This window comes from Erythrolamprus reginae, chromosome 1 (assembly GCF_031021105.1).
Source record: "Erythrolamprus reginae isolate rEryReg1 chromosome 1, rEryReg1.hap1, whole genome shotgun sequence".
Classification (NCBI taxonomy): Eukaryota; Metazoa; Chordata; class Lepidosauria; order Squamata; family Dipsadidae; genus Erythrolamprus; species Erythrolamprus reginae.
The window spans coordinates 161,153,918-161,169,462 of NC_091950.1; the positions used below are offsets into that span (position 1 = coordinate 161,153,918).

Below are 15,545 nucleotides of genomic sequence, written 5' to 3' on the forward strand. Positions count from 1 at the left end.
CCCGGCTTCTGGGCAGGTTTGGAAAACTCTGAGTTGATGATGATTTTTAAGTGAGCGATTGCTCTCTGCTCAGCTTAGAGGGAACTATGTTTAGAACTGTAGAAATCTTACTGTTAACAATTACTCAATGCCCTACAATAAATCCAAATGTATTTTAAGTAAAAATTGCAGGATAGGTTTTATGAAGGGTTTATTTTTCTAATTATAGTTTTCCTCTCCTTGTTTTTTTTTTTTTAAAGTTGTAGTTACCGTCTTGCAGCAAAAGCATTCTTTTATGAATGTCCCTGTTTCTGTTTATCCTTACTATGAGTCTCTGGGAGCTGCCGTCTATGGAAAAGGAAGGCTGCAAAGGAAGATGCCCGATCCATTCCCTGTGCCTATTGACCCCTATCACTGGAGATTTCTACAGCAGAATTATGGTTTACTTCAGGATGTAACACACGAAATGGCAGGCCATTGTTGTGAGGTCAAATGGCCTTCCGAACTCTGTGGAAATCCAGAAATCATGGTGCATCCTTCCCTTAACTTGTCAAAGAGAAAACGATCCTTCGTTAAAACGTGGAAAGAAGAAGCGTTAACTGTTCTTACACAGATCCTGTCGCGGCAGAAAGTTGTCAAGCGTGAAATGAATTCTGAACTGTGGGAAGCCATAAGAAACAGTCTAGTCAGAGATGACATTTTGACCATGACAGATGCTTCCAAGAGGGAAGTGGTTTTGGTGGGGGCAGCAGGCAAAGTAAAGGAGGCAGAGGAGGAAATGAAGGTGGTCATAGAAAATGTTGTTAGAAAGATGGAAAGAGAGAAGTCGATAATAGAGGAAACCGTATCAATTCCTTCTTGCAAATATGCCATTTTGTGCAATTCTGGATTAAAAGAGAACATTTGCTCTGCATATCCAGAGCTAAAGATTACTTACAACGCTTCCAAGGAACTTGTAACTCTGCGTGGCTTACCTGCTGAAGTGCTTAAAATAAGAAGTGACATCCTGGAGAGAAAGTTCAGCATGGTTCAGAAGTCTGTTGATATTCATTCCGATATTCTTGCTTTTCTTCAATATGTTGATAATGAGTCTCTGTCTCAGCTCTTATTCTGGACCAAAAAGATAAATGCCCACTATGAACTCAGTGATAAGACTGTGCTACTGTTTGGAGGAATTCTTCAGGACCTTCACAGAGCTGAGGAGGAACTCAAGGAAGATCTGACTCACCAAAGTATTGAACTGGAGGATTGCACCATTACAAAAAAGAAGGAATGGCTGGAGTTAACAGAACAGTTGCACAAGGCATACAATTGTTCTGGTGAAACCATCTTAATTCAAGAACAGGAAGGTAAAATAGTCATTGCAGGTTATTTCAAAGAAGTGACCACTGCCCATCAGAAGCTCTCTGAATTTGTTGACAACCATACATACATTCAGAAAGATATCAAAGCTAAGTCTGCTGCTGTTGTAATGTATATACAACAGGAAAAGAGCCCAAACTGGAACAATTTAAACCGGCAAGGTGTAAAAATACATTTTGGGATCCTGAGAAGTCACAAAGTGATTTCCCTTGAAGGACCCAGAGTCGCCGTTCTGAAGGGAGTCGAGCTTTTTCATAACATCCTGTCTTCTCTCCATGCTATTAGCATAGCCATTGATAAACCAGGGGCCAAGTCATTCTTCAAAGAACGAGAAGAGTTGTACATTAATGGAGCAAGGCAAAGGTTTAACTGTTTGATCAGGATTCAGGAAGGCGCAGAAGAGGTCAAAGAAACTGGAGATGATGGGAACGGCTGTAGGGAGGAGGAGGAGGAGCAGTCGTACTATAAAGTGAAGCTAAGAAATGGTATTCTGGTAGTTCTTCTGAAAGCCGACTTGACCCAGTGTTCCGCTGACGTTGTAGTCAACGCATCAAATGGAGATTTGATGCATATTGGGGGCCTCGCGAGTAGGCTGCTGGAAGCAGCGGGTCCAGAGCTACAACAAGAGTGTAAGGACAAAGTGAGGCAACACGGACCTTTGGAGCCTGGTTGTGCAACAATCACAAATGCTTGGAAGCTGCCTTGTAAACAGGTGATTCATGCTGTTGGGCCAAGGTGGCAAAGCGCCGACAAAGAAAAATGCATACAGCTGTTAAAAAAATCTGTGAGGGAAAGTTTAAAGCTAGCAGACCGCTGCCAGCATCGCTCCATAGCTATCCCTGCCATAAGTTCTGGAATTTTTGGGTTTCCGTTAAAAGAGTGTACCCATTCCATTGTAACTGCCATCAAAGAAAGCTTAGAAGATTTTTCTGAGCACAGCTGCCTAAAACAGATTTTCCTCATGGATATAAGAGATGATACTGTTCAAGCTTTCTCCGAAACCCTGAATGAAGTATTTGGGCCCTCACCTTCTACAGCCTCTCCATTTCCCAAAACTAAGCCACCTCCTGCAAAAATCCAACCAAAACCTAAAATGTTGATGACAGCTGAAGGCTTAAAAATGCTGCTTCTGAAGAAAGGGATTGAAGAGGCAGCAGTAAGTAGACTAATGTTATTTTAATATAGAATTGAGGAGATACGTGTGATTAATGTGACCAAGTCTATCCACATGGGGTTTTTTAAAATGCAACAAGCCAGGATTAATGGTTTGCTTATAGTTAAGCTGACAATAATGTTCCAGAAATATGAGAAAGCATGAAGGAAGATGGAGAAGAACTCTTAACAAACTGCTGTGCAAACATTTGTTTTGTACAAAATGTATTCAGAATGATATGATAGTAGAGATGGAGACAGTTAATATCTCAGTAAGTTCTTCTACATGCCGAAGAGATCTCTTTCTTTTATTTATTTATTAGATTTCTATGCCGCCCTTCTTGAGACGACTCAAGGTGGTGGACAACATTAAATATAACAATATACAGTGATACCTCATCTTACAAACGCCTCGTCATACAAACTTTTTGAGATACAAACCCGGGGTTTAAGATTTCCCCCCCTCTTCTTACAAACTATTTTCACCTTACAAACCCACCACCGCTGCTGGGATGCCCCGCCTCCGGACTTCCGTTGCCAGCGAAGCACCCGTTTTTGCGCTGCTGGGATTCCCCTGAGGCTCCTCTCCATGGGAAACACCACCTCCGGACTTCCGTTGCCAGCGAAGCACCCGTTTTTGCGCTGCTGGGATTTCCCTGAGGCTCCTCTCCATGGGAAACACCACCTCCGGACTTCCGTTTCCAGCGAAGCACTTGTTTTTGCCATGCTGGGATTCCCCTGCAGCATCGCAAAAACACAGTAGTCCAGAGGTGGGATTTCCTATGGAGGGGAACCTCAGGGGAATCCCAGCAGTGCAAAAACGGGCGCTTTGGCTGGCAAAAGGGGTGAATTTTGGGCTTGCACACATTAATTGCTTTTCCATTGATTCCTATGGGAAACATTGTTTCGTCTTACAAACTTTTCACCTTAAGAACCTTGTCCCGGAACCAATTAAGTTTGTAAGACAAGGTATCACTGTATAAGAAATCTAATAACTATAAAAATATGAAAATTTCCTAAAACATTTTAAAAGACCCCATGTACACTCACACACATTCATCCAATCCAATCATATCTCGTATTGGCCAGAGACAGTCTCATCACTCACGGCCCCCAGGCCCGCCAGCAAAAGTAGGTTTTTAAACTTTTATGAAAGACTGGAAGGGGCTGGTACGTATCTCCGGAGGGAGTTCGTTCCCGAGGGCTGGGGCCGCCACAGAGAAGGCTCTTCCTAGGCCCTGCCAGTCAACATTGGCCAACAGGACCTGGAGAAGGCCGACTGTGGGACCTAACTGGCTGCTGGAATACATTTGTATCCTCTTTGAGGGCTAAGGTGGTACAACACAAGTTGTCACTCTCTTTATTTATTCTTTTAATTCCAACAATCTTCATCTATTTACTAAAAAGATCTTTGGGTGTAAACTGGTAAAAAAAAATATATTAACTAGAACTGTATAGTTGAATCTGTAGTGGGAGAAAAAACAGGTAGGTGGGTAGATGCATCATTGGACAATATCCTCCATGTTGATTGATAAAGTTTTGGAGATATCTGTTGAATATCTCAATTATAAAGTTATGCATAATATTTGCATGTGCCTGTGTTTTGTCAGATTAGTACATGTTTCAGTCCTTTCAGTTTTAAATCATCTATTCTATCGTATCATTTTTAGACTGATGTGATTGTCAATAGTATTGCCAGAGATTTGCAGCTGGACAAAGGACTACTTTCCAAGGCCCTTCTGGCCAAAGCAGGAACCGAACTCCAAGTGGAGTTAACCCAAGAAGGTCAAGGAAAAAATATCAAGGAAGGCTGTGTGCTCATAACTGGTGGTTATGCTCTGAGCTGCCATTGCGTTCTTCATGCTATTTTACCTACTTGGAATCGAAGAAAGAAATCAGAAAGCAAGGTAAAGGCCTTTTGTGATACCTTGGACACATAACTTGGCATACTTATCACTGACCTTCACTAGAAATTTTGATAGCCTTTGATGCATTTTTGCATAACTGTTCAGTAAGGCTGCTGCAGCATCCCCCTGGTCACATGATTTATATTTGGATGTTTGGCAACTGTCTCGCATTTACAACGGTGCCAGCGTCCCGGGGTCATGTGATCCCCTTTTGCAACCTTCTGACATGCATAGTCAATGGAGGAAGCCAGATTCACTTAACAGCCATGTTATTAATTTAGCAGTGATTCACTTAACAACTGTGGCAAGAAGAGTCATAAAGTGGGGCAAAACTCGCTTTTAATGAATTTCTCAATTAGCAAATTAAATGTTGGGCTTAGTTGGGGGTCATAAGTTGAGAACTGCCTCTACCTACGTTCGTCCATTTGGGTTTGGAGGTCTGTATCCTCTATTGGTTTGCGATAGTCCAGCATGATAACACAATGTGCTGACAAGTATCCATTTCATTTCATTTTCATTTTATTGGATTTGTATGCCGCCCCTCTCCGTAGACTCGGGGCGGCTAACAACAGTGGTAAAAACAACATGCGACAATCCAATACTAAAGCAGCTAAAAACCCTTATTTTAAAACCAATCATACATACAAACGTACCATACATAAATTGTAGAAGCCTAGGGGGAAAGAATATCTCAGTTCCCCCATGCCTGATGACAGAGGTGGGTTTTAAGAAGCTTACGAAAGGCAAGGAGGGTGGGGGCTATTCTAATCTCTGGGGGGAAGAGAAGGCTCTTCCCCTGGGTCCCGCCAAACGACATTGTTTAGTTGACGGGACCCGGAGAAGGCCCACTCTGTGGGATCTAATTGGTCGCTGGGATTTGTGCGGCATTATTATTATTATTATTATTATTATTATTATTATTATTAATTACATTTGTATTTTATTTATTTATTTATTTATTTATTTATTTATTTATTTATTTATTTATTTATTTATTTATTAGATTTGTATGCCACCCCTCTCCGTAGACTCGGGGCGGCTCACAGCAACAATAAAACAATGTACAACAAATCTAATAATTTAAAAAACACTAAAAAACCCATTATTGAAAGTAAACATACACACAACCATACCATGCATAAACTGTATAGGCCCGGGGGAGACGTTTCAATTCCCCAATGCCTGACGGCAGAGATGGGTTTTAAGGAGTTTGCGAAAGGCAAGGAGGGTGGGGGCAGTTCTAATATCCAGGGGGAGCTGGTTCCAGAGGGTCGGGGCCGCCACAGAGAAGGCTCTTCCCCTGGGTCCTGCCAAACGACATTGTTTAGTTGACGGGACCCGGAGAAGGCCCCACTCTGTGGGATCTAATTGGTCGCTGGGATTCATGCGGCAGAAGGCGGTCCTGGAGATAACCTGGCCTGGTGCCATTAAGGGCTTTATAGGTCATAACCAACACTTTGAATTGTGACCGGAAACTGAGCAGCAACCAATGCAGACTGCGGAGTGTTGGTGTGACATGGGCATATTTAGGAAAGCCCATGATTGCTCTCGCAGCTGCATTCTGCACGATCTGAAGTTTCCGAACACTTTTCAAAGGTAGCCCCAAAGGTAGGATGGTTACATCCTTTTTCCCAATTAGTGCAGCTCTATCCATGTACTAATTTTTTCATTCATACCATTAGTTTAATTAACACAAAGGCATACATATTTTAATTGTAGGCTAATCATTTTAAAATATTCTAAGACAGTTTTGTTTTGTGATTCCCCCAGGATTTAGGGAGCATAATTGAGGACTGTCTGAAAATCACAGAACAGCTCTCTCTGAGCTCCATCACCTTCCCAGCTATTGGAACTGGAAATCTTGGATATCCCAAGCAGTATGTGGCTAAAGTGTTTTTTGATGAAATTTTCAAATTCAGTCAAACTGAAAATCCAAAGTCCCTTAAAGAAGTTCATTTTGTGCTTCATTCCAAAGATACCGCCACCATTCAGGTATTTTTTAAATTTTATTGTGCTGCAGATTTTTGAAATGTGTTGCATGGCTCCAGAAGGTCTTAATTCTGCTGAGAACAATCTCAATTTTTCTCAGCTTTTCTCAGGCCCGTCTCAAAAAACCAAAATATAAAAATAGTCTTGGACGTTTAGCAACGCAATAGACGTTGGCCTTGGAGAATCTACTTGAATAAAGTTCTGTTTGGAGTAGAAAGCAATTCCTCTCTCAAGTTTCATCTCTTTTCTGCAACCTGCCCTGTATTGCTTTTCCTTCCCCCCTCTTATTAGATCTAGGTTGTTTCTTTTAACCATCTGGTCACTGTTCTGTCTGGGTTCCCCCAGACCTCAACACCAACTGGAAAAAACAGCCAGACACGCTGGTAAAAGCAAAAGTACTTTATAGCTTGAAAAATAAACACAGAGAAAAACCTGTTCTTCCCAACAGGCAGGCTAGGAGACTTTACAGCAGAGTCCTGATGTCCAGACAATACAGCAAACTTCTTGCTGGCACACCCACCACTGTAGAGCATAAGACCCCCACCTTTTCCCCCCAAGGTTTCAGTAGTCAAAGTCACAAACCAGAATTCCAAGACGCCAAAGATCACAGCCAGGTCCCAGGACTCCCAAAGATAATACTCCACAAGCCAGGAAGGGTGGGTCTGCCTTTTAGCCTTTCCAGAGAGCACCACACCCAAACCCAGCTGTTGCCTCTTTAGTGCTGAAAGTACCTAGCCAATTGGTCCCTTCTTTGTGTTGCTCTTCTCTGTCGCAGATCAATTATTGCTTGTGCATTTTCCTCTAAGGAATCCAGGCTGCTTGCTGGGGAGAGCTCCCTCTCGGGGGCCTCTGACTGTTCCCCCTCTTCCTCAGCCTGGGATTCCTCCTCCTCGTCTGCCTGCACCTCCTGTTCCTCATCCTCCCCCTCTGAGCAGGAAACCGACAGCCGTTCCCTGAGGGGCCTCGGACGGAATCACAACAGTCACAATTCTAAGAAAAAGATCTAATCATACTACAGCTGTACAGAGCACTGAAATAAGTGGCTTTGCAGGAATGGAAACAGTGTACAGTACCTCTTTTCAGGCTATTAGGTGGTAGGAAAAGCAAGTAGGATGCTTGGCTGCATAGCTAGAGGTATAACAAGCAGGAAGAGGGAGATTATGATCCCGCTATATAGAATGCTGATGAGACCACATTTGGAATACTGTGTTCAGTTCTGGAGACCTCAGCTACAAAAAGATATTGACAAAATTGAACGGGTCCAAAGACGGGCTACAAGAATGGTGGAAGGTCTTAAGCATAAAACGTATCAGGAAAGACTTAACGAACTCAATCTGTATAGTCTGGAGGACAGAAGGAAAAGGGGGGACATGATCGAAACATTTAAATATATTAAAGGGTTAGTTCAGGTCCAGGAGGGAAGTGTTTTTAATAGGAAAGTGAACACAAGAACAAGGGGACACAATCTGAAGTTAGTTGGGGGAAAGATCAAAAGCAACATGAGAAAATAGTATTTTACTGAAAGAGTAGTAGATCCTTGGAACAAACTTCCAGCAGACGTGGTAGATAAATCCACAGTAACTGAATTTAAACATGCCTGGGATAAACACATATCCATCCTAAGATAAAATACAGAAAATAGTATCAGGGCAGACTAGATGGACCAGGAGGTCTTTTTCTGTCGTCAGACTTCTATGTTTCTATGTTTCTATTAAAATAACTGCATCCTCACAGTTTCTCTAGCTCAGGGGTGTCAAACTCAATTTCATTGAGGGCTGCATCAGGACTGTGCTTGACCTCAGAGGGCTGGGGGCGTGGGCGCGTGGGCGTGGTCAGCTCATGTCAGGGGCACCTGTGGTGGCCAAGTGGTAAGGCAGGACTTCCCTAAGATACTCCCTCACTCTCATTATAATCTTCCTTCCTTCTTACTCTTCTTTTTCCTTCCCTCTTCTCTCCCGCACACCCCCCCCCCCCCAGCTCCATTTTCTCTGGCTGAGGCACTATGGGCTGGTCCTTTGCTGTTTCCAGGCCGGCCTCATGGGCCAGATTTAATCACCCCATGGGCTGGATCCACGGGCCTTGAGTTTGACACCTCTGCTCTAGCTGCTTCAAAAGTTGGTCCTGGCTCTCTGCAATTGTATGCATGTACAGCCAGCCATTTCATTTCTGCCTAAGGGTTGTGAAGTTTTATCTTTAATTTGCACTTGCTTTGTAGTCTGTTAATTGTGTTTTCCCCTTTTCTCATTAGGCATTCACGGATGAATTAAACAGTAGGTTGAGTGTAAGCCAAACAAGCTCTTCTGTGTCCAAAGCTTCATCTGAGAATTTTCAGCAGGGAAGTCAAGGTAAAACTTAATTGTGGGTCTTTGGAGGTCTCTGAGCTTGGGTGGGGTTTTTTTCTTTAGTTTTTTTAAAGCAGACAGTTCATTATCAAACTAGATAACATCATCAGTGCATGTGTAATTAAGAAATAGAAATCTTTTGTGAGAAATGATAAATAATAAATATAGTGTGCCAGAACATTGTAAAGCCTTAACTTGGATAAAACAAAAATGACTAATAAGTCTAAGGAAAGAAAGGATATTTTATGGTCTTCTGTTGTGTGTGAGAAGAGTTAGCTTTCCCTTGACAGACAGCTTCTTGCTATAGAGCAGTGTTTTTCAACCAGTGTGCCGTGAAACACGGTTAGGTGTGCCATGAAGAAGGAAGCTCAGGTTCTGGTCTCACAACTTTTTGCTGAGAGAGAGAGAGTGAGTGAGTGAGTGAGAGAGAAAGAAAGCAAGAGAGAGAAAGAGAGTGAAGAGAGAAAGCAAGAGAGTGAAGAGAGAAAGCAAGAGTGAGAGAAAGAGAGAGAGAAAGAGAGAGAGAAAGAGAGAGAAAGAAAGCAAGAAAAAAAGAGAGAGTGTGAGAGAGAGAAAGAAAGAGAGAGAAAGAAAAGGGAGAAAGAGAAAGAAAGAGAGAGAGAAAGAGAGAAATAAAGCAAGAGAGAAAGAAAGAAAGCAAGCAAGAGACAGATTGAGACAGATTGAGAGGAAAGAGAGAGAAACAAAAGAGAGAGAAGTGACTCTTGATTTAAAGCATATGATAAAAGCACCCAAAGAATAAGAGAGAAAACCCCCCCAGCTCTCACCTGTTTTTGGAAATGGTTCAAGATTGTGAACACACACACACACACACAGGTGGGGAGAAGACGGGTGGAAAAAGAGAGGAGAGTGTCTTAGGGTGTCATTTTGTGTCATTTTGGTTGGTGGTGTGCCCCAGAATTTGACTGGCATTTATTTCTGGTTTCTCGCAAAAAAACCGCTCCATGGCAAATAATGAATTCGCTTAACATCAACAACTGTTGCAAAAAAAGGATCATAAAAATTGGGGGCAGTCACATGGTGAACCCATTTAGGGCCGTTGCAGGTTATGACCAATATCGTGGGCTCAGTTATGGTTGTAAATCAAGGACAGTCTCTATTACAGTGGCATTGGGCGCTTTGGAGAATATTTCAGACATTTTCATGCCACGGAAGCATGTGCAGCTCATGGAAGAGGCTTTGATAGAGGGGCTGCAGCCAGAGGTGGGCTGCTAAGGTGGAACGGTGACGTGTGCTCGCCCCCGTGGCTCTGAGTGCTAGCGGAGTCCAACGCAGTTATGCTACTGCACCTGTATAGATAGCAAAATCGCGCACGGAGCGCAGGTGCAGCCGTGTTTCAGTGCAGTTTTTTGCTTCTGCGCCTGGGTGCATCTGCATCTCTGCACGTGATTTTGCTACCTGTACAGGTGCAGTAGCATAATTGCACTGGACTCCACTAGCACTCAGAGCCCCGGGAGCGAGCACACGTCACCGTTCCACCTTAGCAGCCCACCTCTGGCTGCAAAGTCACAGAAACCGCTTCCATTTTTCAGAACGCAAGGTGGGGGCAGCAAAGCACAGCAGAACGCAGTTGCTTCTCTTCCCTTTTAAAGATGTGTGTGTGTGAGGGTGTATGCAGCAGGTTGGAGCAGATGAGATGAGTCATCAAATCAAAGTAGCTCTTTGGAGGTTTGTGCAGCTGCCTCCTCATATCTTTGGAGACTTCTGAGATAGGGGCCAACTTGAGACATGAATTAGTAGATGTAGCTTGGAGTTTAAAAATAGAAAGCAGGTGCTTCCAACAGTTGTGGCTTCAGCAACACTAAATAAAGAGGATGAAAAGGGGGGGGGAAGGTCACATAAGCCTAAAGTCTGTTCTTGCTGGTTTATATACGCCAAAACCCACGGCCATAATTTAAGGCCTCAAGCCACATGTGGCCTGGAACTCTTGGGAGGTTTCATCTCAGAGATTGCCAAATATTCACATACAGAAGAAAATTATTAAACGTCTAACCATAGTGAAATTCAGTTAATTTTATTTCATGTAATTATTGTTCTTATTCTACTGTTAGTTTTTAGGATAGGACACCCATCGGGGCACTTCAGAGCCAAGAAAACGTTATGATTTGCCCTAAATTAAGTGATGTCTAAATTGGACAAACATTTATTAAAATTTTAATTAAATCTTGAAATTTTGTCATCATGTTTAGCGTTCTGAACTATCAGCTGAAACTATATTGAATTGATGAACTTGATAGAGAGAGCCGCAGGTGTTGGGGAGCAAGAATGCAGAATAAATGGATTTGTCTGTCCCAACCTCTCTATTTACCTCCTTACAGATTTTCTTGAGCCGAGTTCAACTCTGAAGTATGGAATTCTCAAAATGCAAATTGACTCAGTTGAACTTCAACTGGAAGAGGGCGATCTTACCGAACAGACGACAGATGCTATCGTAAACATAACCAATCAAACGTTTAATCTCAGAAATGGTATGTTTTCAACACTATAGGTCAGTGATGGCGAACCTATGGCACGGGTGCCACAGAAGGCACGCAGAGCCGTATCTGCTGGCACCCAAGTTCTCCTAGTTCAGCTCCAATGTGCCTGTGTATGCTGGCCAGCTGATTTTTTGGGCTCGCAGAGAGGCTCCGGGAGGGCGTTTTTGGCTTCTAACGAGCCTCCAGGGGGATGTGGAGGGCGTTTTTACCCTCCTCCGGCTCCAGGGAAGCCTTTGGAGCCTGGGGAGGGTGAAAAACATGAACCTACTGGGCCAAGCAGAAGTTGGGAAACAAGCTGTTTCCGGCCTCCAGGGGGCCTTTGGGAGGTGGAGGAAGCTGTTAATGCTCCCCCCAGGCATTGAATTATGGGTGTGGGCACTCATGCACGCACAATGGCATACACACCTGAGGAAAAAAAGGTTTGCCATCACTGCTATAGGTGTTCTCCCTCAAATGTTGTCCTAAAATTTGACTTGTTTTCTAGCTTATTTCCTCGTGTTTGCTGTAGTTAAGAAGTGTGCTCAGTGGTCCAGTCCTGATGGGAGGGGTACAAGGAGGGTAACATTATTTTAAAAAAGTAATAATCTGTTGAAAAAAGTCGGTCATCATATCAGAGGACCTTCTATGGTTGTACAGATAGTTCTTGTTTAATGATCACTTATTCAACAACCATTCGAAGTTGAGTTAGGACCAGTCCATGGAGTTCCCGCTGTCCCAATACGTCTGAGATCACATGACCACAATCTGGGCACTCAACAACTGGTTCATTTTTACCACGGTTAGAACATCTCTCAATCTCGTCTTCCATTTGCAAACTTCCCTACCGACTTCCTGTAAGCAAAGCCAATGGGAAAGTTGGAAGAAAAGATCATACTAGTAGATCACTTATACCCTCCCCTTTCTGGCAGCAGCCACCACTGGCCTCTCCATATTCACGTGGAACTCCCGCACACCCTACACCAGCCCAGCAGCAACTTAACTTGCTGGCATGCTGGCAGAGACTTGCATAGCGGCCTGTGACCCCTGCTTAACAATGGTAACGGAATGCCATTACTAAGCCATTACATCTGCGGTCAGATGCTGCTGCATTATATGACTCCCATCATTTAATAATGGAAATTCAGGTCCCAGATCCTATACTTAACCAAGCGGTAGCCTTTTTTCTTATTTCAGTTGCCGCCCCGACTTTTCAGAAAAGTGAGGCATAAAAATCAAACAAACAAACAAACAAACAAACAACAACCACAACAACAACAATAATAATGAAACTAACAAGTGATGCAGATACTTTAAAGATGGGGAACTATCATATATAGCAAGCGTGTCAAACTCACAGTGTCATGTGACATATTGTGACTTTTCTCCTCTTTGCTAAACTGGGCATAGGTGTGGCCAGTGTGTGGCGCATCTGGCCTGCGGCCCGCGAGTTTGACAGCTCTGATTTATAGGAATAGCCATGCTGAATTATGACAAGGGTCATTTTAGCCCAATATTTACATGTAACCCCTCCTACTGTAGTTCCTATAGCAATATTTGGGGGCAGAGTGGAGGTATAATTGAATTGCAAGATTAATAACCCAGATAAAGCTGTTCTCCTGAAGTGTAACCATTCCTTGTTAACATCTACCCAGATTAGTAGCCATCATTATTTCAGGGAGTAATAATGCCTACAGGTGAATTATGCAGCATGTGAAGAACTGTTTTCTTTTGTCTGCATGAAAACTTGATATTTCAGGAACTGGATTCTCTTAGAGAAGCTTGTATGCTGACCATTTGCATCCTGTTTTCTGAGGCCTGGGTGGAGATCTCTCTTCCATTCCTGAGAGCCAAAGTGCTCCTTATCTCTCTGCACAATAAAGGAGCAAACTCTGAGTAGAGAAAGGCACAAAATAATTAGCAATGGACAAAGAATGATCCTTTATTTTCTCGGAAGGGGAGGGTTTTCTCTATGCCAACAGGAGGTCTTCAGGAGCTAGTGTGAGCCCCTCCGAGTCTCCAGAGAGGGGCGGCATACAAATCTAATAAATAATAATAATAATAATAATAATTATTATTATTATTATTATTATTATTATTATTAATTCACCATAATACATCCATTCTGAATCCTGTGGATTTTGAAATTGGTTCAGGCCTCATTAAACTCTCCCCTTTTTCTGTACGATCATTATCAAGAAGGCTTTTTCTTCCCAACCCTATAAATGGAATTAAATTCTGGGTCTTTATGGACTCTGAACTGAAAAAGATTGTCCATGCCCTCAAGAAAAAGGATGGAGTCAGAGGTTCAGATGTTGAAATAAATGTTCTATTCAATGTAAGTTATCTCATCTGTCCAAACTGACTTTTTTGTTTATAAGGTGTTTCCAAAGCAATTATGGAAAGTGCTGGTCCAGAAGTAGTGAAAGAATGTGATGATCTGGGTAAGCAACAATGTTTTTATAGAATTTTTATGGCTTAATTGATTGTTAATCAATTTCAGGATACTTCTAAAAACAGTTGTGGAAAATCCAATACATTGGAATTGTTTGTACACTGTTCTTACATTGTGAACAAGGTTTCATACTAATCACATATGCCTAAAAATTTATTAATTTTAAAATGTGTATTTGCAGTAAATAAAGTAAAATAAAATTGGAGATATGGATTATGCAGGTAACAAAGGAAGGCATAAGCTGATTCTATCTATTGACTAAACCACACTTGGTTTGAATTAGTCATACCTGTCTGGCTGATACTTACTAACCATAAACCTGTAGTTTGGGGGTTTACTCTTTGTTTTCAGCCAAAACCAAAACAACTTATATCTGTTGCAATATATAATCTAGCTGTTCTCAAATATGGAAATGTGTGTTCCTATTGATTCTGGGCTTGTTTGTGCCTTAGCTGATTTTTGTTTTCATTCAGCTTCCCAGGCACAAAGTAATCTCATATGCACTCAAGGAGGAAATCTACCTTGTAAAAATATAATCCATCTTGTGCACAGTGATGATATCAAACAGCAAGTCTTTCAAACACTCATGGAATGCGAGCAGAGGCAATTTACATCTGTTTCGTTTCCAGCAATTGGGACAGGTCTGTATCGCCTCGTGAAAAATTGTATAAGTAGGAAGGGCTGTAATGAAAGTTCTAGTAATAATAATAATGTTGTAGACTCACCTCATGTTGCATCATAATCCCAAATAGCATCACTGAGAGTTGCAGCCCTATTTGGACCGGGACTCACTACTCACAGTCACTCATGCCCTCATCACCTCGAGGTTCGACTACTGTAACGCTCTCTACATGGGGCTACCTTTGAAAAGTGTTCGGAAACTTCAGATCATGCAGAATGCAGCTGCGAGAGCAGTCATGGGCTTTCCCAAAAATGCCCATGTTACACCAACACTCTGCAGTCTGCATTGGTTGCCGATCAATTTCCGGTCACAATTCAAAGTGTTGGTTATAACCTATAAAGCCCTTCATGGCATCGGACCAGAATATCTCCGAGACCGCCTTCTGCTGCACGAATCCCAGCGACAGAGTCGGCCTTCTCCAGGTCCCGTCAACTAAACAATGTCGGTTGGCGGGCCTCAGGGGAAGAGCCTTCTCTGTGGCGGCCCCGACTCTCTGGAACCAGCTCCCCCCAGAGATTAGAACTGCCCCTACCCTCCTTGCCTTTCGTAAACTCCTCAAAACCCACCTTTGTCGTCAGGCATGGGGGAATTGAGATATCTCCCCCGGGCCTATATAATTTATGTATGGTATGTTTGTAGGTATGTCTGCTTAAAAATGGGGTTTCTTAACTATTTTAAATTTTAAATTGTAAATTATTAGATTTGTCATGGACTGTTTTATTGTGTTGTGAGCCGCCCCAAGTCTACGGAAAGGGGCGGCATACAAATCTAATAAATGAATGAATGAATGAATGAATGAATGAATGAATGAAAAAATAAAATAAAATAAAATAAAATAAAATAAAAATGAAGTTTATATGTGAGCTGGGTTCTTGACCGCTGAAGACTAATTTAAATTTGGCAGTCTATTTAGAAAATTGAGTGGGACTCAAAACTGAATTGCAGGCCAGTAGTTGGTAGATTATATCAAGGGAACAAACATAATGGGCAATCACAGTAACTAACGAGAAGTGTGAAGTTGTATAAAAGTGAACACATCTCTAAAAGCTAAAACCATAAGACTATTTTTTTATTTACTTTGGCCATGTCAAGCATGCAAATTCATTGGTGAAGGCAACAATGCTAGGAATGGGTAGTGGAAAAAGAAGGGGCAAGCAGAGAACACGCTGGCTTAAATAATATCAAATCTGACCAATGATTGAA

At 42.4% G+C, this 15,545-nt stretch overlaps 1 protein-coding gene across 1 annotated transcript in view; it reads left to right on the top strand.

Annotated features, from left to right (window-relative positions):
* The window catches only part of LOC139155445 (protein mono-ADP-ribosyltransferase PARP14-like), a 41,017-nt gene that overhangs the window by 16,111 nt on the left and 9,361 nt on the right, over positions 1-15,545 (top strand). The window contains exons 7-13 of the mRNA XM_070730583.1: positions 240-2,497; positions 4,164-4,400; positions 6,171-6,392; positions 8,638-8,734; positions 11,071-11,220; positions 13,587-13,649; positions 14,134-14,301. Of these exons, the coding sequence (XP_070586684.1) occupies positions 240-2,497; positions 4,164-4,400; positions 6,171-6,392; positions 8,638-8,734; positions 11,071-11,220; positions 13,587-13,649; positions 14,134-14,301 (3,195 nt within the window). The remainder of the gene's footprint in view (positions 1-239; positions 2,498-4,163; positions 4,401-6,170; positions 6,393-8,637; positions 8,735-11,070; positions 11,221-13,586; positions 13,650-14,133; positions 14,302-15,545) is intronic.